This window comes from Azolla caroliniana, unplaced genomic scaffold (assembly GCF_043228905.1).
Source record: "Azolla caroliniana isolate FFs.n. ecotype wild unplaced genomic scaffold, voAzoCaro1.0.p SCAF_11, whole genome shotgun sequence".
In the NCBI taxonomy this organism is placed as follows: Eukaryota; Viridiplantae; Streptophyta; class Polypodiopsida; order Salviniales; family Salviniaceae; genus Azolla; species Azolla caroliniana.
This window is the reverse complement of record NW_028230446.1, coordinates 3,451,507-3,479,081: the sequence shown is the minus strand read 5'-3', so window position 1 is coordinate 3,479,081 and position 27,575 is coordinate 3,451,507. Positions and strand designations below refer to the sequence as shown.

The 27,575-nt window shown below is 38.0% G+C and overlaps 1 protein-coding gene across 1 annotated transcript; it reads right to left on the bottom strand.

The window, feature by feature from the left end:
- Positions 1-818: 818 nt before the first annotated feature.
- Positions 819-26,476, bottom strand: LOC147857605 (K(+) efflux antiporter 2, chloroplastic-like). Its single transcript, XM_087327366.1, has 20 exons — positions 24,438-26,476; positions 24,177-24,345; positions 23,769-23,859; positions 21,912-22,048; positions 13,759-13,818; positions 13,547-13,666; positions 13,086-13,154; positions 12,818-12,883; positions 12,567-12,656; positions 12,375-12,479; positions 12,169-12,297; positions 3,273-3,482; positions 2,543-2,692; positions 2,397-2,450; positions 2,253-2,311; positions 2,095-2,161; positions 1,829-2,005; positions 1,677-1,733; positions 1,501-1,575; positions 819-1,417 (listed from the first exon to the last, which is right to left on the bottom strand). The coding sequence occupies exons 1-20, from the start codon at positions 26,336-26,338 to the stop codon at positions 1,274-1,276; spliced, it is 3,930 nt and encodes a 1,309-aa protein (XP_087183492.1). The 5' UTR covers positions 26,339-26,476; the 3' UTR covers positions 819-1,273.
- Positions 26,477-27,575: the final 1,099 nt, after the last annotated feature.

The window sequence follows — 27,575 nt, the reverse complement described above, 5'->3', positions numbered from 1 at the left end:
TCTCTAACTTGAGATTGAGAATGGTTGTACTAATGGAGTCCCCAATGCTCTACCTTTGATCATATTCCACTATGCTTTGCACACATCTTCAACCAAGCCCAATCTTTGTAGGAATTTCACTCACAACCACAATGTGCACTCTCGATTGCAACATTCATTGGTAAAGTTCTTGGACATGGAGAGTCGCCACTCACTCTCACATGTATTACACGAAAATTACACAAAATGTAATATTTTTTGTCTAACCTCTGAAGAAGATAATAAAATCTCTCTCTCTCTCTCTCCCTCTCTAACTTGAGATTGAGAATGGTTGTACTAATGGAGTCCCCATAAAGGAAAGGATATGTAGATTATGTCACGTAGATATTGAGGATAAGTATCACTTTACATGCAAGTGTCCAACTTACATCGAGATCAAGGGAAAATACCTTTTACATCGGGACTACGGGCCACACCATCGAGACCACGGGCAATGCACTCTATATCAATCAATTAGGACCATAATGTTCAAAACCTAATCAGAATCCAATTTTGAAGTGTTCCAAAATGTGTAGGTTGAACCAAAATGTGAAAACACTTGTTCTACTAACCTCATCTACTTCTACTTCTCACAACCCACATTGCATGGCCCCAACACATGAATTTAGTTCTGTACCCATTTGATCTTTAATGCTACCAACCGAAAGAAATAATGCTTTTTGAAAGGATCCAGCCATTCAAATATAGTGCAATTTTGGTCTTGTGGTCAGAGAACTCAATGTCGGACCAACACAACATACACCAATGTTCATGACAGAAATGGCAATATACCAAGAACATGCCAATAAAGACACGTGAAGCTCTGATTTTATATGAATTAGAAACAATATGAGTTGTGATTACCAAATCATTAGAGCACGATTGTACACATTTTGGTACATGTACGCAGGGCAAAGCCCAGACTCAGCTTTTATATTTATTCACAGAGCTGTTTCTCTATGAAAGCTGAAGATACTCTAGCAAAGTTCATTCAGCCTTGTCTTGCAAAAGAATTCATGGGTGGTGTTGACCTACCACGCTCATATCTGTGGGCAACATATCGGTAATAATCTGTACACAAAAACCAAGAGAAACTCCGGTGAAATGTGATTGCAAGGACATCAACTATGCTCCATGCTTTCAGCTTTCCATCTCAGTAAGCTACAAAAATAATATGCCTCTTCACACCTTCCAGTTACAGACTGCTTCTCCATCATCAGAAATCATCATGAATCTGCCAAATCTTGATTTGATTTCACAGAATAACTGTTGTTACTTGTGCCTCATTAGCTGAAGAATCATCCGACTTTGCTTTAGCTAGAGTTTCTGTCTGTGGTTTCAACTTCCCAATTATTCGTGAAAACCCATAACCCAATGATCCCCCACTTATTTCAGATAGCTGCAAAAACAACTCACTTGATTAGTTTGCTCTTCCTAAATTAGAAATACCATTTTTAAAAGCTTTCATTTCCATCACTGTACCTCAGTAAGCTCTGAAAGGTGCCTAGATCTAAACTCATCAATAGTTGCTGCTATCTCTGCTGCAGGAAGTTGAACCTGTTGCAACCATTCACATATATTCAATGGAGAGATGAGATCATGGCTTTGGATAGTATCCAGATACTGGTTAATATATGTAAAACTTCAAACTTATTTACCTGTGCCAAAACTGCAGCTGCTAACTGTAAACTCGGCTCCAATGTCTCTGGCACAACCTGTAGCCATCAACACAATCATGTAATTAACTCCCTAATAGAGAATACGAAAACATAAATGTAAAAGGAAATTAGGTGGAAATCCAAACACATACCGCTGTAGCCCCTGCTTTTTCTAAGTTAATTCCATGTTCAACATCATGTGCACGGACAAAGGTTTTCACATTTGCGAAATACTTGCTCAGAGCCCATACTGTTCGGTAATTTGCACCGGGAGTATCAAGGGTGATTACCGCACATGATGCCCTTTCTGCACCAACTTTATGCAATACCTAGAAAGGATTCCAGGTACTTAAAACCAGATATTTCAAAATAGACATGAGAATATGTCAGTATATGCCTAGATATAATGGAAACCTACCTCCTTGCTCCCCGCATCCCCAAAATATACAGGGAGATCAAGGGCCCGTCCAGCACTCACACGTTCACTGCCAAGCAAGATATATATTTCTAGCATTTGTCACTTCTGCTGTGATGGTAGGGTTCAAAACTGAAACTTTTTGAAAACATTGGCATTACCTTCTAACATCCAGCGCCACGAAGGGAATCAAACGATCTGACAGTAGTTGGGCAATAATCTGTAAGAATATTGCGGTAAGATAAGTTCCCTCAGTATGATTGAAATTTGATGCATTAAATGAGCAATTTCACATATTGCCTCACCTGCCCAACACGTCCAAATCCACAGATTATTATATGGCCTTGTAAATCATCTGTCTGAAAAGGCAATGCAGCCATGATCATATTTTAAAAATATATCTCAAATAAAGAACCAAAAGAGTACAACCAATGCAACATTATTTCCTTGCCTCAGTTTCTGCTGGAAGCAGACTCTGCATATCCTGTTTTTCAAAACGAGAGGCTATAGATTGACCAAGAGCTCCTAGCCATGGTGTTATAGCCATGGAAAGACCCACAACAAGAAAGAGCAAAGACGACATACTAGGACTCATTATACGCTGCACACAAAAAAGGGCTGTTATCAGGGTTATGAAATTGATCAATTGGATTTTGATTTCAATACTTTCATCAGTATATAAGGCAACGAATGTATGTGATAATACAAATTTAATATTCACTATTATATTTTCCTTCAGACTCATAAAGAATCCAAAATTTCAGTTCTCATTTCAACTTCAGAGTGTTTTCTGTCTCTGCCAAGCATAGTGTGCAAGGAGGTTTTGGATGACAATTAAGCAGTCATAGTAGCATAATTTTATTTTTGGAAGTGACATAGCATAGAGTGCAAGGAGGTTTTGAATGACAATTAAGCAGTCACAATTGAAAGCAACGGGCCCAATAGATGAAAACATTTGCAACATTAACAAAAAGTAATGCTTCAAACTAACCGTGGGTTAGAACTACTCAATCAACAGTAGCACAAATTTATTTTTGGAAGTGCCATAGCATCACATTATAGCTAATTTGCACCTAAATTTTCTTCCACACTTATGAAGAGTTCATAAATATCTGAGATTTTAGGAAATTCTGAGAAAGGCATTGAAGGATAGGCATCGAAATTCTGAGATATTAGGATACCTGATTCACAGCTTCACCAAAAGCAACAAAGGCGAATTCCCCACCAGGGGCAAGCAGAAGCCCAGCTCGAACAGCAGCCACAGTTGAAAGGCCAAATAGCCGACCCAATGATGCCACCATAAAGGTTTTTCCAACGAGTAGCAAACTTAGAGCTCCAATAATTACGGGAAATTTAGATATGAAGAGCTGAGGATCTATCGACATGCCTACCTGCAAACAAAATTTCAGAAATTTCAGAATCTCACATTATTTAAATGCAACAAAGTTCACATGGTTAGTCTAACATAAAATGACTTGCATTTTCATGACAATAGTCAGGTTCTAATGCAATAATGCAATAAAGCACAGGTTACATGTTGTGGGTTAACACTGCAAAAATTGTGGTTCACTCATTTCCATAATAGGAGTCCTGCCCATATAAGCACAAAATTCCAACCAAGATTTATATTCATTTGACTAGCACCTATTCCAATGACGGATATGATTTACAACATGCTAATCATTTTCATAGTCATGCATCTGCATTCTCCATACCTATATTCGCAAGGTATGGAGAAATACCAATGTCTATGATCTTATTTCCAAATTTTAAGTCATCAGTGGAGACCTATCATTAAATGGAATAGAAAAGCACTGATCACCGTTGTAATATGGAACTCTGCTATTTTCCACAGTATTTTTTAAGGACATAGTGTTGGAAGGTTATTCCCATTTTTCCTCCTACCTTTGTAGACCTAGGCCATCTCATTTCTGTGTTACTGAAATGTCTGCCAAATCTGAATTGGATACAGCGAGAGAGAGAGAGAGAGAAAGAGGAAGAAAGAAAGAAGGATATATTAACGTTTTTTAAGAGGCCAAAATGGCCTACAAGACCAAACAAGAGATTACATCTTAAGTGTTCTCTCGTCTTTGAGAACAACAAATCTAGAATCTGGTTTTCGCACATGTGAGATTCTCTAGTTAGATATACTATAACTTTTGTCTTCGAAGATCTCTAGCAGAGGTTGATCCAGAATGGAGAGGTCTCCGAAGCAAGGGAAGTGTAAGTAGAAGATAGAATGACAGTTTTCTGAATATCAAAAAGGGAGAGATATAGAAGCTAAAAACAATTATGGGGTTTAACACATAGGAGGGATTAAAGAAATAGATAGAAGCAGTTCTGCAAAACAAAAGCCTACTATTTCAAAAAAGAATACAAAGTAGGAGTGCACACAAACACACACACACATATATATATGCGCTATCCAAGATACATAGAATATGCTCTTAGAAGAAGAGCTTTAAATACTGATGTGGCAGCTAAGTTATGGCCTCATAAATACCTATTTAATGCTGAGTGGAATCTTGTACAAGGTTCCCATTAAAACTACAAAAAATATTCTTTTAGAAGTTGTCGTACAGCTCTATAAACGAGACTGTACAACTTTAACAAGAATATTCTTTTTTATTCTTCTTCTGTCTTTCAAGCTCTTTATAAAATCTACAATCAGGCTTTTTATGCCCTTTACGGCCACACTGAAAGCAAGTGATTTCTTTCCCCTTGCTTTTGCTTCTGGATCCTTTCATTGACACATTCTTTGTTACAGCTCTCCCTCTTGATATGTTGGCAGAACTAGAAGACTCCCCACTTCCTTTTCGACGAATTTTTTCATTGAGGATTGCTCCAACTCCATCAAATGTAGGGCTTGCACTATTTGAAAGCACCTCCAAAGTTTCAGGCAACGTCATGAGTAAAAAGATAGCCTTCATTTTGTCGTTGAAGATTTGCAATCCTACATCTTGAAGTTGATTGAGTAGACCATTAAATGTGGAAATGTGTTCAACTGCAGACTTCGCATCTTCAAGCTGTGCAGCAATGACCCTTCCCATCAGTTGAACTTGATTCACTGTAGTGGTTGACTCGTACATAGACTTCAGTTTGCTCCATACCTCATGACCACTAGTCAGCCCCTTAATTTGCACTGCCATATAAATGTGGGCAACTGCCTTACGTTTGAGCAGTTTCCAAGTCGCATCATCGATACTAGTTGATTTGTTTTCCTCCTTGTAAGTAAAATGTGGTTTCCATTCTAACCTTCCATAAGTCGAATCCAATGCCATCAAATTTACTGAATTCTACCCCAACATGGCTAATGTATTTGCCATGGTGAAAGAAGGATTATAGAACAAACACGAAAAACAAAACTCCCACTTATTCAAAGTGAAGACTAGGCAATCTTGTCTCAACTTTGACAATTTCATGCTTAAAGCTCAAAACTTGATTTTTGTAATGAATGCCAATATGGTAAGCAAGTAAAGAATTCCTACTACTCTGGTGTCTCTTGTAAGCCTAATCTTCTTGATCTAGTTCATTCTGATTTTTACAGCTAGGAATCGGCAACAGCTCAGCTCAAGCCAAAACCGTTTAGCTAAACCGGTTTAAATCAGTTTAGGATGTTTTTCCCAAAGATAATGATGCAGCCAATTACATGAAGAATGTTCCCATATGCATCAGAGCTTGTTGTTCACTTCACTTATGTATGCTACGGTTGCCACTCGGCCAGACATTCCTCATGCAGTTGGAGTTGTTTGTAGGTTCATGGCTAATCCAGGTAGAGCTCATGGGAGGCAATCAGATCTACCATGACATATTTGAAAGGGACCAAAGGTAAATGATATGGAAAGGATCCATTAGAGTTAAAAGGATTTTGTGATTCAGACATGGCAGGTGATGTGGATACACACAAGTACTGTTTTGGATCTGACCACACCATTGCATCATCATCTCTCTTTCATGTTGTTGGTATGATGAAATGCGATAATAGATCGTGCCACATGGCACAAACATAAATGGACTACCCATTGTTTCAGTATAGCCTGGATTGCGCCCACCTAAACATGAACAAAGTGAAAAAGAATAGAGTAATCTGAACTGATAATATTAACTTGGAAAACAAAATAGAATGGATCAACCCCAAAACACTTTTTACACATTGGAGGATAATCAAGCCATCTTATATAGACATACGTTTTCACGTTTTCACGAAACAAATTCAAATATTATATCAAGGGACATTTATGAGACCATCAAGTACAGAATAAAAATCATTACGATAAACTCTTCTATCTGGTTCTATTCTCATCATTATACTTATGTCTTATGTCTATTTTTTTTCCTTGAAAGATTTTCTTCAGTAGTATTAAGAAAAAATGCCCGAAGGCTACAACTTGAAGTTATCTGCCCAACGGCTTACAACGTTTTATGCACAGTGATGTATAGTTATCGTAAGGCCAAAGATAGGAACTTATAAAGGGGTTTTGAAATTTGATGAGGTATACTGCCATGGTGTACAGATATTCAAGAAAGGGTCCATGGAAGTCGATAGTTTCATTGAGGCCCTTGAATCCATCTACGTTTCCATAATGCCCATAACGTTACCATAGTCACTGTTTTCCAGACATGTACAGATCGCACCTGCTTTCGAGGTTGCTGAAATGGACTAACTAATATCAATCTTCTATTGTGTACCATCATGGCCTCGTGAACATCATCTGCCTCATACAGCATCAAGCTGGAATGTAAAACTCCCCACATCGCCGCTCCCCAAGAGATCAAGCAACCAGCATTGATCGTTAGGAATAAACAAAGAACTTTATGCCCATACTTGTTGAGCCAAGGGACAAGACCAAAGGGCATGCTTGGTAGTCTCCTGAGCTGTGCATAGCAAAAGCCACATTGGTTAAGATTGGGTGATATATTCCCTTTCAATGAATTGCCAAGTGGTAATGCTGCATGCACTAATAGCCATTTGAATAAATTTAGTTTGCCCCTTGAATGCCCAAATCCATCTCCATTAGGTTTTCAAATGCAAATTTGAAACACCCCAGTTAGTCCGATGTTTTTTAGCTGCTGGTGTTGGGTTCTTGCTTTGAATCCCAAAAAGGTTACCCACTTTAGGGTTATGAGAGTATATATAGACAGGGGGAAAAAACCTCCTAAAGAGGGAAAAAATGCCCATGTTGTCCTAAGTGTGTTCACACACATCATTGTCCTAAGTGTGTTCACACATCACTGTCCTAAGTGTGTTCACACACATCACTATCCTAAGTGTGTTCACACAGCACTGTCCTAAGTGTGTTCACACACATCACTACCGAAATATGTCAACAGCTGGTACCATTACATTCCGAGACATCAGTAATGACCTTCCAAGTTTCACTGAATACTGAAAGAAGGGAACCTTTATGGTCTGTTCCCTCAAGGAGTGTGACCAGAACCAACCCCCCCTCCCATCCCATAGTAATCTTGCAACACGTTCATTTGCATACAACCACATCATATCACGCATGTGAGCGATGGAAGGATAAGGATTAAGCAACCACTTCTTTCCAGTTTTAGCAACCACTCTAACTAATGCACTCCACAAGTGTTGTAGATAGTTGCAATCAAAGGCATAAGACTGCAATTTGTTGTCAAGAACCTCAAAATAAGAAATGCACCTATTAGGTGAGACACCCTTGACAGCCAATAATGTGTCATTTATGAAGCATCCAAACCAAAAATGTTCTTGTATGGGTTGGAAGATTGTAGAAAACGAAGAATATGCCACTGAAATGTCAACAGTCATTATCTTGGCACCATGAACAGATTGTAAATGCACGAGACGGTCTGCTCGTGGCATTTGCTGAAATTGAGTCCAAGTTCTTACAGACGCAGCTGGACCATTATACAATTTACCCTAGGCAAGGCGAGTTCTAAGGTCCAACACTTTTCTTGCATTATCCCAAAATAAAGAATTTGCGAGAAGAGGCTGATTAAGAAATGCATCCTACATAAAAGGCTTATCTTTAAGCAAAAATGACTTAATCACATCCCATGCCCTGATGATTCCTAACAAAGATTTATTAGATGCAAGAATCAGGATTACGCCTTCGCATTTGCACATCATTCAAGAACAACCATTTTAGAGAGCGTGACCAAACTCCCCCCGTCTTAGGACTTCACTACATTAGCTGATTTAGAAACATTCCTTTCCAAGCTTCTAATCCTGCAAAAAGACAATTGTTGGGCATCCCAATATAGTAGTTTGATATCTTATGTCTATTTTCATACATGGGAACTCAGATTAGTAGGATGGTTATCATGCATCAAATGTAACGCATGTGTGCCAAATGGTGATCATACATCACATGCATTACATGCATGTCATGCACCCTCACATACATCATAAATTGAAAAATGAGAAGGCACATCTGTTCAATAATATACATTGGTATGTCACAACAAGAGGGAGAAAATATAGAGATCGTTCATATTTACATGAGGAGAAAGTTCCTCTTTATAAAGGCCAAGATCTGGCCGTTGGGCTAACTAGTTGTTGGAGCTAACTAGCTGTTGGGCTAGCCGTTATGACTTTTAATCATTCTCAACACTCCCCCTCAAGATGGGCGAAAAATATCCACTAAGCCCATCTTGTCACACAATCTAGTAAAACTTACTAGCCCAAGTCCCTTTGTAAGACAATCTACTACTTGATGTTCAGTAGAAACATGACTCAATTTTAATATTCCATTATCAAGCTTCTCCTTGATAAAGAATCTGTCGATTTCGATGTGCTTGGTCCTATCATGTTGTACCGGATTGTTGGCAATGCTGATTGTTGACTTATTGTCACACCACAGCATCATCTGATTTTTTGATTCACCTTTAGTTCTATTAGGAGAGTTCTCAGCCATAACATCTCCGCAACTCCTACAGCAATAGCTCTATACTCTGCTTCCGCTGTTGACCTTGCTACTACTGACTGTTTCGTACTCTTCCAAGAGACCAGATTGCCCGCAACGAACATGCAGTATCCTGATGTGGATTTTATATCATCAACACAACTGGCCCAATTAGAATCACAATAGCCCTCAATGTTAAAATGACCATGTTTTCTAAAGATCAATCCCTTCCCCGGGGCACCTTTGAGATATCTTAGAATATGGTACATTGCATCCATATGATCTTTCCTCGGATCATGCATGTAGCGACTTACCACACTTACTACAAATGAAATAGTTGGATGGGTATGAGTCAAGTAAATCAGCCGACCTACCAATCTTTGATACCTTTCACGATCAACTTTCTCTGCTGCAAGTTCAGTTAGCTTGATCTTTTGGTCGATTGGAGAAGCTACAGGCCTACAACCCAACATTCCAGTTTTTGTGAGAAGATCTAATACATATTTTCACTGAGATAGAACAACTCCTATTCCACGAGCTACCTCAATTCCAATAAAGTATCGTGGCAATCCTAGATCCTTCACATCAAACTCTTTACCCAATTTCACCTTCAATTGTGCAATTTCTCCTTCATCGTTACCTGTGATAATTATATCATCCACATATACAGCAAGTAATGTAGTATGCTCCTTGTGTGGTTGAAAAAACATTGTATGGTCTGCATTCGTCTGTTGGTATCCCATACCCACCTAACCCTTCTTAACCTGTCAAACCAAGCTCGAGGAGATTGCTTTAGTCCATAAAGTGACTTCCTTAGTCTGCAAACCTTACCTACTATTTGAATTGTATCAAAACCTGGGGGGACATCCATGTACACTTCCTCCATCAACTCTCCATGAAGGAATGTATTTTTTACATCTAATTGATGTAATTTCTAATCCTTATTCACTGCTAAGGAAATAAGAGTTCTAATAGTGCTCATCTTCGCCACATGTGCAAAAGTGTCATCATAGTCAATGCCATATGTCTGACTATATCCTTTAGCCACCAATTGTGCCTTGTATCGATCTATTTTTCCCTTTGGGGTCTATTTTATTGTAAACACCCATTTGCACCCAACCGCCTTCTTTCCTAGTGGTAGTGACACAATCTCCCAAGTTTTGTTCTTCTCAAGAGCTCCGAGTTCTTCTTGCATGGTTGCTTTCCATTTTGGATCTTCTTTAGCAACCTGCCAACACTTGGGTAAAGTGACAGAGTCTAATGATGCAATGAATGCTCTATGTGTAGCTGATATGTTAGAATAAGAGATAAACTGAGCAATATCATGAGGAAAACCATAACGATCAGGAGGGACTCTTGCACTACTACGAGAGGTCCTCCTAATCTCTATAGGAGAAGGAGAGGAAATCATATCACCTTTGATTTCTGGGGTTGGGAGTTCTGTAGGTATTTCAGAAGTCGAGGCAGGTCGGGACATGGAACTTGATGGCACATGTGGCAATGAAGACGTGTTCATATTTCCTTCTTTCTGCCTCCTCTTCCTTGTATACACCTTTAGCTCCCCCTCAGCTTGAGTCTCAACACATAGGTTCCTCATCTTCTTTTCCTTCTTCTTCCTTATCTCCTATGCTCACTTGTTTCTCAATTGATGTAGGGAACAACAACGGAATTGATCCTATTTTTAGCAACCTCTCACCATTATCTCCTTACTATCACGGATAGATCATAAGCACAAGAGACAAGAAAGAAGATAACCAAATGGATGAGTAGTATTAACTGAAAGACTCCATAACTGTGTTGTTCACCTTGAATTCCTTCAAGGTGAACTCAACTATTTATACTACACGGCATGCATACTTATTACACGCATGTGAATCTACAATAGAGCATGTAGGTACGCATGCATGTGCAAGTGTAAATACTACAAGGGAGCAACTATGCACATGATACTAGCCAAAACTACACGGACCAATTATATACATAATTGTATACTAGATATGTTGGTTAACCCATAATACTTGATTATAATATGGTCATGTCAAGAGTTTCGAATCTTGACATTACCCCCCTCCTACGCCGCTTTCCCAAATCGGCCGCCGGTTTGTGTGCATATCGATGATGAAAATCTTGGACCACCTCTAGGGCATTTGGTAAATTTTCCGATGGTTCCCACGTGGCGTCAGACATGGGGTAACCCCTCCACAAGACGAGGTATTGCAAGTGTTGACGGTGCCAACGTGAGTCAAGGATTTGGTCAACCTCGTATTTCTCCCTTGTCGTCAATTGCACAGGTGGTGGTGGTGGGGCCTGACGTCCTGGGAGTTGCAAAGCATAATGGGGTTCAAGGAGGGAGACATGAAAAACATTGTGAATCCGGAAGTGGGATGGAAGGGCGAGCCGGAAGGCGATGGGATTGATGCGCTTGATGATACAGAATGGTCCCAACTTCTTGTAATCAAGTTTCACACATGGCGAGTAGTAGAGATGTGTCGGCGTAACAACCAGACCATGTCTCCAACGACAAAGTGTGGAGTGGCAGATCGATGATGATCAGCCTGCTTCTTGTATCGTTCACTAATGAGACTAAGCTCCAAGAATAAATCATGATGTAGCTCTTCTAAAATGCGTGCGCGATCCTCCGCCGAAGGGTTCACGGAAGTGGTAGGAAGGGAAATGTTGAAGTGATGTTGTAAACCATAGTTTGCAAAGAAGGGAGTGATGGCAGTCGATGCATGGAGAGAATTACTGTAGGCGAATTCCACAAATGAAAGTAAGTTGACCCAATCATCTTGTTGGTAACTAACCGAGCACCGAAGATACTGCTCAAGGATTTGGTTGACGCGCTCCGTCTGCCCATCAGTTTGGGGGTGATACGCCGAGGACAACTTGACAGAGATGCCTAAAGTTTGTAGCAGGCGCTGCCAAAAGTGAGAGACAAACTGGGGTCCGCAATCGGAGATGACTACAGTTATACTACACGGCATGCATACTTGTTGCACGCATGTGAATCTATAATAGAGCATGTAGGTATGCATGAATGTGACAAGTGTAAATACTACAAGGGAGTAGACAGGTCATATTAAGATTGCTAAAGAAGCCAGAATGGCAATTGAGACCTAAAAAGAATAACATCAAAACTGTGTGCTTCAATACGATGCCACTACATACAGAAATAAAACCATATTTAACTCACAGTCATAAAAAATAAACCAAGAAGCAGGCCACGGTATGGTGCGATATCAGATTCCACTTGCAAGGCAAACTCTGTTTCTGCCAGTAGAAGTCCTGCCAGAAAAGCTCCCAGTGCCATAGAAAGGCCAGCCTAATATTATTAAGAAAAAGCATCAGCATTCTATTGATTGAAATAATATGATTATAAATGTTTTCTAGAGAACTCACCCTAGCAGTCAGGACACTAGTCCCCAGTACTACAAACAAAGTATTGGCAGCAAATATCTCTGCATTATGATTCTCAGCCATCCTCTTGTAGATAGGACGAAGAAGCTACATGGAGACAGTTTGCAAACGTGTAAACACCACAGAGTCTGCATGTAGCCTATGTTAGTAATAATGAATATAAGTGTAACTTACCAAGCGTCCACCAGCAATAATTGCCCCAATAGCTACAACACCCTTAACTGCAGCAATTCCAAGAGCTTCAGCTATGGCCTGAAAGCCAACCTGAAAGATCCAAATAATCAATCCATAAAAATCTTGTTGACTATAATCATGATTTGTCCTCTTTACAAACACAAGGGAATCAAAAAGCAGCTTTTTCTGGATATGCTATCTTTGCTATATTGAGAAGACCAGTTTAGAGCAATAGAAAAAGTTGTACGCACTCCTCCTTTTGAAGAATTTGGGGAAATAAGCGGAATCAAGATCAGCAAGACAACAACAGCAAGATCCTGCCAAATAAATGACGCGACACGCTCCAGATGTTAACCCATCCAACAGTTTCTTATAATATGAATGCATGTGAATCTACAAATATCTCACACATCCTAGTTAACAACAGTGTTGAAATACTTACCGAAGATTAGTAATGTCCTCCGATGCATTATTCGTATTTTTGTTATTGTGTTTCTCAAAATAGATAAAACATATTACCTGAAATAACAGAACTGAGAATGTTGCACGCCCATGGCGTGATGTACTCTCTCCTCGTTCTTGGAGAACCTAAATATTGAACAAAATGAACATTAAATAAGTTTGGGCTAGCCTTGGGTTCAAATGTGTTCACTTGTAAATCTAAATTCTCTCGACTGTTTAAAACAAAAGATGTTATTGTCGCTTGAAATCTGCTTGCATGTCTCTTTTCTATTTTATTACATCATCAAAACAAGACGAAAGAAGCTAGAAACACCTTAAAAAACAAATTTATTCGGTGATAGCCATTGCCATGTACAATCAGCTACACTATCTATTACTAAAGCATAGTTGCCATTCATCTTAAAAAAGAAATATGTTATTCTTATTTAATAATAGCAGGGAAGGAAATTCTTAAGATATTTTACCAGAAGATGTTATAAATCTAAGGAAGAAAACTTTCAGAAATATTGAATAACCACCTGCAGGACAACTGCAGTTGATGAGAGAGCTAGACCATTTCCTACAACAATAGCTGCAGGACCTGAAAACCCACAAATATACCGAGAAAATAGGCCAACAAAGAGTGCTGTAGCTAGCACCTGCAAGTGTCAGAGATAATTATCAAATTGTATGGTTCCTATGCAGAGACTTGAAATAAAACATCATATCTGAACATATAAAGATACTCTACCTGTGATGTCCCAAGGCCAAAAACGTACTTCTTCATTGAGCTCAATCTTTCAACAGAAAGCTGTAGAATAAGATGGAAAATCAAAATGCTGCTACAGAAAGCAACAGAATAGACCAAGAGAAAGGAAAGCAGCACTTCTTACAAGCAGGTACGAAAAAATAATTTTATATATAGATCCTTCATCTTCAATCAACTCGTTCATGTAAAGAATAGGAGAAATAAAATATCAAGAAAAGAAGCACTAGGCGCAGAAGTGTTGGTGGTGGAAAGAAAAGCATTTGCAACAGTTCTTTGAAAATACAATCATCATTGTATATCCACACTACAATTCTATAATTTCTTTCAGAGATACTTTCAGCATTCAGTTTTATAAAGAAAATGGTGGAGTAAATGCTGTCAAATGTTAGGCTACGAAGGCTGGCTGTCCCTGCACATTTGGTGGCTCATCATTTTGGGCAAAGGTCTGCTGATCATTTCCAGCATCATTTTATGCATTTGCCGGCACATTTGCAGCAGGTATTTGCTGCCGTACAGTGGGCACATTTTGTGGTCCAAAAGTATTTCTTCTTGGTATAAAACCCCAAGAGCTTCCTCAATCTTTACGGGCTGTTTATGCGTGCGACTTTCCCCGAAGATAACATCATTGCTATGTACTATTTTCCTTTTCACGGCATCCCACAATCTATACCCCATTACACCCTCATCACCACATCCAGGAAAATACATTTACAAGATTTTGGCTCATGTTTGCTGTGTTCTTCTTTTTGAATGTGCACAGAAAGCCTCGCAGCCAAACACTTTCAGGTATGCATTTGAAGGGGGTTGCCTGACCATGCTTCTTGAGGGATTCCTCCCCCCAAAGACCTGTTGTGTGACCAATTAGTCAAGTGAACAGCTGTCATAACAACCTCTGTCCAAACACCATGGCATAATGCAGCATGAGACAGCATAGTACGAACCTTTTCCTGTATAGTTCAATTCATACGCTCTGCAACTCCATTTTGGGGTGGATTATGAGGGGCAGTGAGCACCATTTTTATTCCTTTGATGTCACAACATACCTGGAAGGCCTTGGACAGATATTCCCCACCATTATCAGAGCGAAGACACATGCATGCCTTATCAATCTGATTCTCAATCAATGCCAAGAATTTTTTTAACTTGTCCAGCACTTTGTCCTTGCTACAGATAGGATACACCCATACCTTCCATGCAAGTATCATTGACAAAAGTGAAAATATTTCTTTCCCCCTAAAGATAATTCTGGCATCTGACATACATCTGAATGTACTAACAAGATTTTAGCAAAAGATGTAAGGAAGTAGAAGATAGATTGACAGTTTTCTGAAATATCTAAAGGCAGAGATATAGAAACTAAAAACAATTATGGGGTTTAACACGTAACACATGGGAGGAATTAAAGAAGTAGAAGCATTTCTGCAAAACAAAAGCCAGCTGCTAAAAAAACAATATACAAGGTAGGAGTGCACAAAAATATATTTGAGCTATTCAAGATACATAGAATATCCTTTTAAATAAAGAGCTTTAAATGCTGATGTGACAGCTAAGCCATGACCTCATAAATACCTATTTAATGCTGAGTGAGAATCTTATCCAAGGATCCCATTCAAACTACAAAATATTCTTTTCAAAGTTGTAGTACAGCTATGAAAACGACACTGTACAACTTTAACAAAACTTGTTTTTCTAGTTTAGTTAGAGAAACCTAAAGGGCCTTTAATTCCAACAACCTCCCACTTAAAGGAGCTAAGTTACTCTGCTAGACAACTCCTACTCGCTCAAGACAGTATTGGTGACGTGTCTTTGATAAACACTTTGTCAAACAATCTGTCGGATTTTTGGTGGTATCAATCTTTACCAATTGGATTTGACCATCCTCTATCACCTCTCTAATGAAGTGATAGCAAATATCGATATGTTTGGTCCTTGCATGGTAAATAGGGTTCTTTGCCAAAAATGTGGCACTTTGGTTATGACAATGTAGGACTAGAATTTGCTTTGAGAGTCCAAGCTCACTACACAAAAGAGTTAACCAAATGGCCTCCTTTGAAGCCTCTGTAGCTGAGACATACTCAGCTTCTGTCATAGAGAGTGCAACGATTCGTTGCAGCCTTAAACACCACACAATAGCTCCACCTGCAAGAGTATAGATGTAGCCATAAGTAGATTTTCTTGTGTCTACATCTTCAGCCATATCAGAATCACAATAGCCATGAAGATTCAAGTCCCCTTTACAATAAAAAATGTTTTTTTCTTAATGCCTTTGAGATATCTAAGGATAGACTTGACTGTAGCCCAATGGCTTCGTCTAGGTTGACTCATAAATCTGCTTACTACTACTCCGTATGCAATATCAGGTCGTCTTGATACCATTGCATACATCAAGGACCCACAAGCTGAAGCATATAGGATAGCCTGTATTTTTTCTATTTCCTCTTCGTCTTTGGGATAATGTGCTTTTGAAAGCTTTTCTTGTGATTGAAGAGGCACTGAAGATGGCTTTCCATCAGTCATCTGAAATCTTTCCAATACCTTCTCAATGTACTTCTCTTGAGACACAAATAGTAACTTCTTTTGTCTGTCCCATCTGATTCTTATCCCAAGAATGTGTTGAGTGTTTCCGAGATTTTTCATAGAAAATGCAGAATTGAGTTTGCATTTTAATTCCTGCAAACTTATGTCATGCTTTCCTGCAATGAGCATGTCAACATACAAAACCAAAATGATGTTTCCTTTTTCATATGAAGAAAATGATGCGTGGTGTTGGGAATAAAGGGCCATCGTGCCTTTTATTAGTGCACAAGTGTGAATGCACTCGTAACACATTTTTTACTTGTGTATACATAATATCTAAAAACCAAAAAGTGGTACACTCTTTGTACCCAAGACAAAAGCTACAATATACCTAACTTGAGGATCTCACATGTGCCAAAAACCAGATTCCCTCATTTCTTTTCTTTTCATGTTATTTACTTTTATATTTACTGTGTAATATTTATTTTATTTTGATTTGTTCTCAAAGACGAGACAACACTTAAGATGTAATCTCTTATTTGGTCTTATCGGCCATTTTGGCCTCTTAAAAGACGTTAATATATCTTTCTTTCTTTCTTTCTTTCTTTCTTTCTTTCTTTCTTTCTTTCTTTCTTTCTTTCTTTCTTTCTTTCTTTCTCCCTTTGTCTCTCATTCAGACTCTCTCCCTCTCTGGTTGACTTCAACCCTAATTCTCGTGCTGCCCTTCACGTGGTATTTCAATTGAAGCCATTTGAGAGCATGAAAAAATCAAATTTCTTATACCAAAGACATGGGGTTTGTTTCAGCCCATAGAGGCTGTGTCAAAGTTTACAAACTAAATGCTCTTTTCCAGGAATCGGGACCCCTTCAAGCTGCAACATATAAAGTTCATCATCAAGGCTATCATGAAGGAAAGTTGTCTTTACATCTATTTGACTATAATTCCAAATCCAAAAAGGCTGAAATAGTGAAAGTGTCCTGAGTGTAGTCATTTTGACTATTGGAGCAAAACCTTATGAAAATCAATTCTTTGTATTTGTTTGTACCCTTTGGCTACTAAACGAGCCTTATACTTGGGTTTACCTTCTAGAGTCTTCACCTTGTAGACCCACTTGTTGGGAATACCCTTTTTACCTTTGGGTTGCTCCACAAGCTCCCACGTGTTATTCTCATGGAGTGCTTTCAGCTCCCACTTGTTAGAATGCTCACATATTCGAGCCTCTTTAAGAGTGAGAGTCTTCCCTTCATATGTTATCATCTCCTCTTGCATTGCGAGCTCCCACTTGTTAGAATGCTCACATGTCTGAGCCTCTTTAAGAGTGAGAGCCTTCCCTTCATATGTTAAAAGAATTTGATGAAGAGATGGATCATACATTTGGTGGATGCTTCAACCGTGTTGATCTCCTAACCCATGATCTACATTATCTGGAATTGGTTCCAAGTCAAATGGAATATCTTCTTGTTGTAGTTCAGCAGTTATTTCTTCATTTGTAGGTGGTTGTATTTGATCTTCATCTTCAAGGTCTAAAATTTCTCTATTTTGCTGTCCATCTTCTTCTAGCAAAATAATTGGTTTGTAGATCTCTAGTTGTTCATCACCCTGAGATGATATTCTTGAGTCGAGGGTTGGATGCTACTGAATTTCACGTTTTTTGTTGATTTTAATGAGGTACAATTACTTTTGAGCAACTTTGCTTCATTGAATACAACATCACGAATTCCGATTAACTTTCGAAGATGAGGTAACAAAATTTTGTAACCCCTCTCACCTTCTTCACCATATCCCAAAAAGCTGCCTTTGATGGATTTTGCATCCAACTTGTTTCTTAGCTCACATGCACGAAAGCTTCACAGCTGAAAATGCACAGATGATGATATGAGGTTGATTTGCCAGACCAAATTTCCTTCGGTATGCTACCTCTGAGTGAATTGTGCGGGGATCAATTGATAATATGCACGGTAGTTTGTAAAGCCGCTCCCCAAAATGCATTAGGGAGATTAGATATGGATAGCATACATCAAACCTTTTCACATAATGTCCTATTGTATCGTTCAGCCACTCCATTAGATGTTGGATTAAACAGAGTTATGTTACAAGCCTGTTTGAGTAGTGATAAAGGCATGAAAATTTCTGAAAACGGCAAACACTTCAGTCTTATCCTTTAGCAAATATGCCGAACACATTCTAGAGTAATCATCAATGAAAGTTACAAAATATAAGGAGCCTCCTAAGGATTTAGCAAGAGGGGTACACTCTATTGCCTCTCAAGTCGAGCTCTTCTTGGTCAATTTCTTGCAGTTGTGGAAGCAAAAATGGAGCCGAATTGTGGCACAAAAGATTAGGTCCTATGAGCCAAAAGGGCTTGGACGTTCTACTCTCTTCTAAGAAGTTGGTGACCAAAGGTAATAAGCTCGATTTTTGCAATGATTGCCTTTATTGAAAACAAGTATCTAGTTCTTCAAGGAAAACAACATCACTTGATCTCATACACTCTAATTTGTTTTCCTCCAATGCTTCTACACATCCTTGTAAGTAATGTGTGCTTTTCATTCTAACCTTCCATAAGTCGAATCCAATACCATCAAATTTCTTGAATTCTACCCCAACATTGACAGATTTATTTGCCATGGCGAAAGAAGGAATACAAAATAGACACGAAAGACAAAACTCCCACTTATTCAAAGTGGAAGACTACGCAATGGAGATCCTGCGAGGCTGCAATGCTTGTTCCGATACCATTTGTAAGAAAGTAGAAGATAGAATGGCAGTTTTTTGAAATATCCAAAGGCAGAGATATAGAAACTAAAAACAATTATGGGGTTTAACACATAGGAGGGATTAAAGAAGTAGAAGCAATTCTGCAAAACAAAAGCCTACCACTTTAAAAAAATATACAAGGTAGGAGTGCATAGATATATATGTGTGCTATCCAAGATACATAGAATATGCTCTTAGAAGAAGAGTTTTAAATGTTGATGTGAAAGTCAGTCATGGCCTCATAAATACCTATTTAATGTTGAGTGGGAATCTTATCCAAGGATCCCATTCGAACTATAAAATATTCTTCTAGAGGTTGTAATACAGCTTTGAAAATGAGATTGTACAACTTTAACAAAAATTAGAAAACATTAAATAATATAAACTTGTTTTCTACTTTAGTTAGAGAAACCTAAAGGGCCTTTAATCCCAACAAAAGAGACCTTTTATGAGACGTCTGCGCAGGTTTACCATAAACACAATTATCACAATGCTCAAAATTAGCATAACGAAGACGAGGCTTGTAACCCAAAAAAGAAAGCACTTTCATTCCAGTTTGACTCATGTGTCCCAACTGGCCATGGCTCAAAGAAATGCTTGACACCTTAAACTCATCATCAATGACGAATGTCAAGACGACCAGCTGGCTGAAAATAGAATTAAACTAACTCAAGTGAGTTGACATAGAATACCCTCTTTAATGCGCAAATCCATAAGCTTTTTCAGCCAATAAACTTTGCTAGTTGCACTCTTTTGGGCATACAACTCGTTGATTCTAGTCCAGATTGCATAGGTAGAGTTCAAACCTTAAAAGTTAAACAGCAAGGCACCAAAAACTCATAGCTCAATGGTCGAACAAGCAACCTCATTCAACTCCTAGTCATCCTTTGTATCTGTAGGCTTTACTTCTTTGACCTTGATCAGCTTTGCCTATTTTTCTACAATAAGATATTGTAGCATTGCTTTTGCCACACAGCAAAATTGTGTGTGCCCTCAAGCTTCTTGATGTGCATGCAATTGGCTGCTATCATTGCTGCCAGCCATAATTTTTAGCCAACGAAAAATGACCAAAAAATTCAGCAAATGCAGACCCAAACCCCACGAACTCTTCTCAGTGTGTAAGGGACTTGCTTGCGAAGAACCTATGCAGGCAAAACATGACGAATTGCAGCACTGACTGTCACTTGTGCTGAAAACATGACCTGTTGCACTGACTGTCATGTGTGTTGAAAACGTAACCTATTGTAGTGACTGTCACCTGCGCTGAAAACATGACCTATCACACTGATTATAAACCTGCTATGGTACCAGTTTGAAGGGACTAAGAGTTAGAGAGATGCACAATCTTTCCTTTTTTGGGTGTCTTCACTTTTAGGTTTATATATATATATATATATGAAGGTTAATGTGTGCTATGGGTGTGTTCACACCTGTGCACTAATAAAAGACATGATGGCCATTCCTTCCCAACAACATCTCCCCCTAGCATCATGTGGACATTCATGTCCACATTAGATCTCACTTAACAGTCTCCGAGTTCAAAAATCCATGAGATCTTCCCAGTTTCTTGATGCCAATATTCCACAACTCTGTCAATGTCAAACCACAACTACTAGAAGAGCTTAAAGATGAGCAACCTTTTTCATAATTCCTATTAGGAAAACCATATCATCTAACCAGTGATTGATTCAATATTCCAGCATTACTTAAGTAGTTTACCTACATATTTTTTGCAATGAAGTGATACACTCTCAAAGATATATCTTGCAAGTCAAATACGATAAATTATCATTCAATTTTGAATGTACACTAATATTTTGCATTTCATTTGGATTAATCAAGTACTAAACTTCATTGTCTAATCTTACTATTTCTTCACGTGTTGGGTCAATCAAAATAAAGTATTTTCATATACATATATATGTATGTATATGTATATATATATATATATATATATATGCTGATTTATATTTACATTTACACTTATTATTTTAGGTGAGGTGATCTAAACACCATGTAAGGGCTCACTCTTGGAAGCAACCACGAGGAAGTAAATAAATCTATACTAAAGCAATCCAAGATGCTGATAAGCTATTAACACAGCCAATTCATTCAGCCAAGTTATATTACATTATATTTTCAATTCTGCCACAAAATCATTTTGGAAATTTTAAGACTGAATATATTTCTGATGCCAAATTCTGCTTCTAGAAAAGCATGTACCTCCAAATACCAAAATTTCTCTCATTGAACTATGCTCATGATCAAACACTTGTCACCCACAGCATTACAACCACAAAAAACCAATAACATGAAGTGTTATTTTTCAGCCAGCCAGTAATCTCTAAATAAGCTGTGGATGTTCCCCAATCCAAGTGTATTTATACAGCCCAATGAAACTCCTTCAGAATTTCATTAATCACAGTAATTTTGTGAGATAAACCTCAAAAACAAGGCAAAAGATCAACCAGTGAAGGGACACCTGAAAAGCACAATTGGCCTACACAGCCTGGAATAATAATACTTTAGTATGTCAAAGACTGAGTTTGTTTTATGTTTCAGTCACATCAAACATACATTAATGCAGAGAAGGGATAAATAGTGAATGGTGATAAAAAAACAGATCCATTGCTGAAGAGGATACCGACATGCAGTTTTTGTTGGTATCAGTGGAACTAGTGAAACCTTGAATGTATTAGGATGAAATATTGGTATACAGAATTTCATAGCTACAAATAACGCAATGATCTTACAAAATAGTTAATATGAGCAGATTAGAGCATACAAACAAATGAATGGATCCAATTGGAGAAGTAAATATCAAACAACGAATACCATGATTATGAAGCACAGAAAATACCTCTAGCCCAATATTGAAAAGCAAAAAAACAACGCCAAATTCTGCAATTGTCTTTGTTGCATGGACATTTTGTATGATTGATAAAGAATGTGGCCCAAGAATGACACCAGCTGCAAGATAACCTAGCACAGGACTACCTACAAAACAATACAAAATCAAAATGAAGCTATATTGTCATGCATGTGGTAAATGAAGCTTTGATTGAGATTGCCTTGTATTCCCAAATGTACTTTTGAGACTCACAACCACTCAAAAGAGGAAAGCTAAAAAGAAAGACTTGAAAGAAGCATATACAATATCCAAAGAACATGTTTAAATCCAAATTTGTCACAGGTCCTCTTTCATCTTAAAGAAAAGAAATCTCAACATGAACACCTTCAAACAATGGAGTACACATAATGTGCAGATAATCTCATCATTGTCCAACAAATAACTAGAAGATATGAAGAGGCTTATAGAACTATTATACGGGGCTTTATTTCCAATGAGAGAAACAACACTCAAGAACTGTCTCCTGTAAGCACACTATGCAGAGCATAATAGCAAGGAAACGATGGGCCAGGAACATTGAAATTATGCAGTTAAATCACCATAGGTTGGAATGCCTTAAAAGTTATAATGCATCCTCCCACGATAAGCCACATTAGAGATAAAACATCTTTTCTTGTCAATTATTGTCATTTTTAGACAGAAATAGAATGCATCTGTCTCTAACGGTTATGTTGAAAGATTAAAAACACAAATATCAACAACTTGGGAATAGTTCAGCTACAAACAAATTTGTTACTACGCATAATTCAAAACTTTCCTTTCTTGAGCATTGAAGAGATATGCAAAGCACATGTTTAAACCATTACATCATATTTAAAACACAGTTTTTATAGAAAACTTCAGAAATAGTCTTCAAATTATTTGAAATTAAAAAGCCATTGTTGCTAACTTCAAAAATTATAGAGAATCCCCATCGTTATTATCTTCAGTGTTATTGGCATCAAATATGAACAAGATCTGTTAGTTATCTTACTTAGATTGTAATTTTCAACAAATTAAGCCACGAAAATTTCAACAGTGATTAACGACTTCAAACAATAATCTTAATGCTTATGGAAGTAAAACAAACATAATAGTTATTGATCTTGAACTTATCATTAATCAGTTTAATGCAATGTAATTTTTTGTGGTTAAACTGAAAGTTTATAATTACTTTTTTACACTCGTGCAATAAATCAGGTGCTTCCTAATTACAACTTTACAACAAGTCAATGGAAATGCTAATTTGAATTTAGTGCCATTTCTGTGAAGAACTATTTGTGATATTTTAAAGCTGCTGGAACTATCAAAAAGTTTATTGAAGATAAATTGAGGACAATTTGGGGGGTGCAAGCAAGCCCACACTGCCAACTTTATTGCATGTATCTGCCCTGGAGGCATAACGGAATTATGATTCCTACGATACTTATGTGACCAAACAGATCCAAGAACAGAATATAAGAATAAAAAGACTCAATAAAGGTTACGTACGGTGCTTGGTAGTATTTACAAGGTCAAAAATATATGTTTGTAGCATAAAAGTAAAAAATAGGAGCTTGAGATCCATTCTTTGATTGGAATATATCTGACTGTAGTTTGAAGGGAAATCCGTTCTGATTAAAGATAAGAAAGAAACACCTGGAATGCATACTTCAAAGTACAGAATACCCAAGATATACTTTACTTATTGATACTTTGGGATGTATCATCAACTGTTATCTGTGCTTGTTAACTTCAATATATGATGTATTTTTACGTGATTTCAAATACATCTAAAAGTTAAGACATTAAACTGCAATATTGAAACCAAAAGAAGTTTAGACTCACCCCCTGGCAGTTTCTGAAATATTGGTACAAATATAACACTTGCCAGAAGTAGCCATAAGACATCAAATAGAGAAGTTTCTTCTTCATTCAGCTGCAAAAAAACACACATTCATGTCTCGGCATCTTTTTCATAACACGCAAAAAATTCACGGCTACATTAACTTTGGTAACGAAGTCCAATAAATTTAAATGCCCTCCAAATTTTTTCCATCAGCATTATTAATATACACGGAAAAATTCTCTGCTACTTACAGTGATATATAACAAAATTAATGCCCAAACATAACTTCAGCCTTTTTATCACACTACTGTTCCCTCTCTTTTTTAATCTTATAGTGAGCTGACTGATTTTAACCCCTCAATGGCTAATAATTGAAAAACACAAACCAAACATTCTAGTATGATTACCTCTTGATGTGGAATCTTTTCAAGAATACTCTGCACCATATTTGGTATCTTCTTCAATTCTCTTACGAGTGGCTTTGCACTAGTGGTAACCTCTTCGAAAGTGGCAACAAACTCTGTTCGTTCAGTTACCTGTGGTTGTGGTTCTATTCTATTCTTCAAAAGTAGACTCCTGTTATGATAATATTCAATGTAAATAACAGAAGGCATGCTTGACATCTTTACGTAATGAAATTCCATAATTAAAGCAATTGCAAAGCCTACCCTCCGCAAAGCAACAGCATGCCAACTGATATCTTTAGAAAATTGCGTTGTATTCCACGGAAAAGGGTGCTAGGAGTGAACTCTGCTTCATCATCGTTGAAAGAGAAAAATGAAGCAGAAAAGAAACGAGAGGATTTCTTTGTAGATGATTTGGGAACCCCAGTAAGGTTCTCTTTAACAGTTTCCTTTTGCTGATGTACAGTTTTAGGTTTCTCAACCTCATTCTCTAGCGAAGTACTCGAGTCTCCTTTCAAGACTTCGTCAATGGCTTCTACAGCTTCAAGAGAGGTTGTGACAAGTGGTTTGCGAACTTCTAACCCTTGATCTAATATGCTAATATCACTAATATCAACTTCTTTTGTGACTTTGTCTAAGTCAGGTTTTCCTTCTGACAAAATTCCATGGGCACTTGCATCTCCTTCAGATTCATCTTCGGAGATTCCATTCACATCAACTACTTGTGTTGACTGAGTTAGTTTTGCTTCAACTGCAGCTTTCTCAGCCTTCTCAAGAGCTATCTCAGCAATGCATACTTTTTGCGCAGCATCGACCTCTAAAGCAACAGCCTGTTCAGCTAATGACATTACTTTTGCGACTTCATCATCAGCTTCCAAAGCAATCTTGTTAGCGAGTTTTGCAGCTTCTATCATCACCAAAGCTTCCTTTTCCACCTCTGATTTCACTTTCTTAATCCGTTGAAGATCTAGTTCATATTCAGCAAGAGAAATCTGACAAGCCTTCACCTCTGCTTCATATGCAATAAACTCTTCAGCTTCCTTTGACAATGTCAAAGATTCTTTGTTTACTTCATCACCCTCTTCTTTCAAAGACATGTCGTCAGCCCTATCTTCAATGGAAGAGTCCCTGGGTTTCTTACTTACACCCTCCTCTAAATTCATCAGCTCCCTGTCTTGTGCATCGATTAATACTTTTTGAGCATTTTTACACTTTGCCTCTGCCTCAGCTAGCAAATCGCTCGCCTTCACTACAAGTCCTTGCACACTCGATTCCTCATTCAACATCTTCTCAACCAAATTTGTTGCATTCTCAGCCTTTATATTGGCTGCTGTAGCCTCATCTCTCAATGCAATTGCTCTTTCTGTAATAGCTTGTGTATCTTCTTCAATCTTCGAGCTTTTCAATCTGGCTAATTCTAACTCTTCTAAAGCTGACTGAAGAGCCAACCTAAGGTTATCCACAGAGCTCACCTTGCCATCCTCGTTCTCACTGTTATCTATCTCTTCACTATTCTCAGATGATGTATTAGCTTCGAGCGATCTACCTACATCACTATTCAAATTCATTGAATCAGAAGCCGTAATACTCGAATCATTTCCCAGGTCGCACAAAACCACAGTTAAACCACCATTACTCTTCTTTCTTAGTCCATCATTCCACAAATACCTCCCATTTCTGGCTGAAGATAGGCTTCCATTGCAAAAAAAACCCTTTCTTGTTTCTAGAATGCACGAATTCTCAAAGCCATCCTCGGCGGGCATTTCTGCATGCTTTCTATACCGCGCTTCAAAACCTAACCGTGAAGAATTCCTTCTTTCAGCAGAATCCCCATTTCGAACTTTGAAACCTGAACCTAAACCTAAACCTGCAACATTTTGAGAAGAATGCCTTCTCTCTATACAAAGTGGTGATCCATGGCTTGGTCTTCTGTACTTGCATCTACTTCTACGCGAAGCACTCGCAGACGATTGCGACACAACGGAAATTCGAGGAAACTTCCATGTAGAATCAACAGAATACGATGATGGAAAGGACGAGAAAGGATTACCTTTCCGTTCATTTGTGAAGCAAGGTCTGCTTGAAGTGGAAGAGGAAGAATGAGCAGGAATGGGACGATTAGCTCCGTAAGCAACATCCATGACTGGGTGAAGTAAAATCACCATGGAAGCTATAACTGCCGGAAGGCGTTAGACAGACTCCATGGATTGATTGCCTTCTTCACCCTGTACGACACTCTGTGAATGTCTATGGGGGAGAGGCAGGGGAGATGGCAAAATCCAACCTAATTCTAGACATGGTTCATGTTCATACTACAGTCTACCATTTATGTATTAAATTTCTTCTATGTACGTATGTATTTCTATGTATGTATGTATGTATTTCTATGTATGTATGTATGTATGTATTTCTATGTATGTATGTATGTATGTATGCATGCATGTATGTGGGTATGTAGGTATATGTATGTATGTATGTACATGTATGTATGTATGTATGTGGGTATGTATGTATGTACATGTATGTATGTACATGTATGTATGCATGTGGGTATGTATGTGTATGTGTATGTGTGTATGTATGCATGTATTTATGTGTGTTTATGTATGTATTTATGTGTGTATTATGTATGCACATATGTATGACTTTTGCACGTATGTATTTGTGTGTGTGTGTGTGTGTGCGCGCGTGTGCATGCGTGTGTGTGCGTGTATGTATGTATTTGGTGGATGCATTTGTGTGTATGTGTGTCTTTGGATGTACTTGTAGACGCATTTGTGTGTATGTGTGTCTTTGGATGTATGTACTAATGTATGTATACACTTAGGTATGTATGTATATGTATTATGTTTGTGTTCATATATATGTATGCATGTTGTAACTTGTATGTATATGTATTATGTTTGTGTTCATATATATGTATGTATGTATATATGTATTATGTGCGTGTGTCGTATGGATGCATGCATGATGAATGGATGGGTGGGTGGATAGGTGCACGTTTGTATCCTTGGTATGAGAACAATATATTTGGCCCTCTCAAGGTTTTCCTTATCTCCGATCAATCGATCAAACCAATGGCATGACATTAATGGAGGGTTATGCTTCTATGTTTTCCTTCTTGGATGAATACCTTTGTAGCGTCTATTTTTCCGTGTTTACGAGCATGTCTAGTTCTGAAACATTGTGTTTTTCACGTGTGCATCATTCATGCCTACATCTCAAATGGAAGTGCATGTTTAACAACTATGCTATTCAATTTAAGGAATCTACTCAAAGATAAAGATAAAGATCTCACAATAGAATATGACCAAAAAGAGATCAAAGTCATAATACTTAATATAGAAAAGTGAAGAAATAAGGCGGGGAGCCGAATCTCGAGGTAAGACTAGGAACTACGTG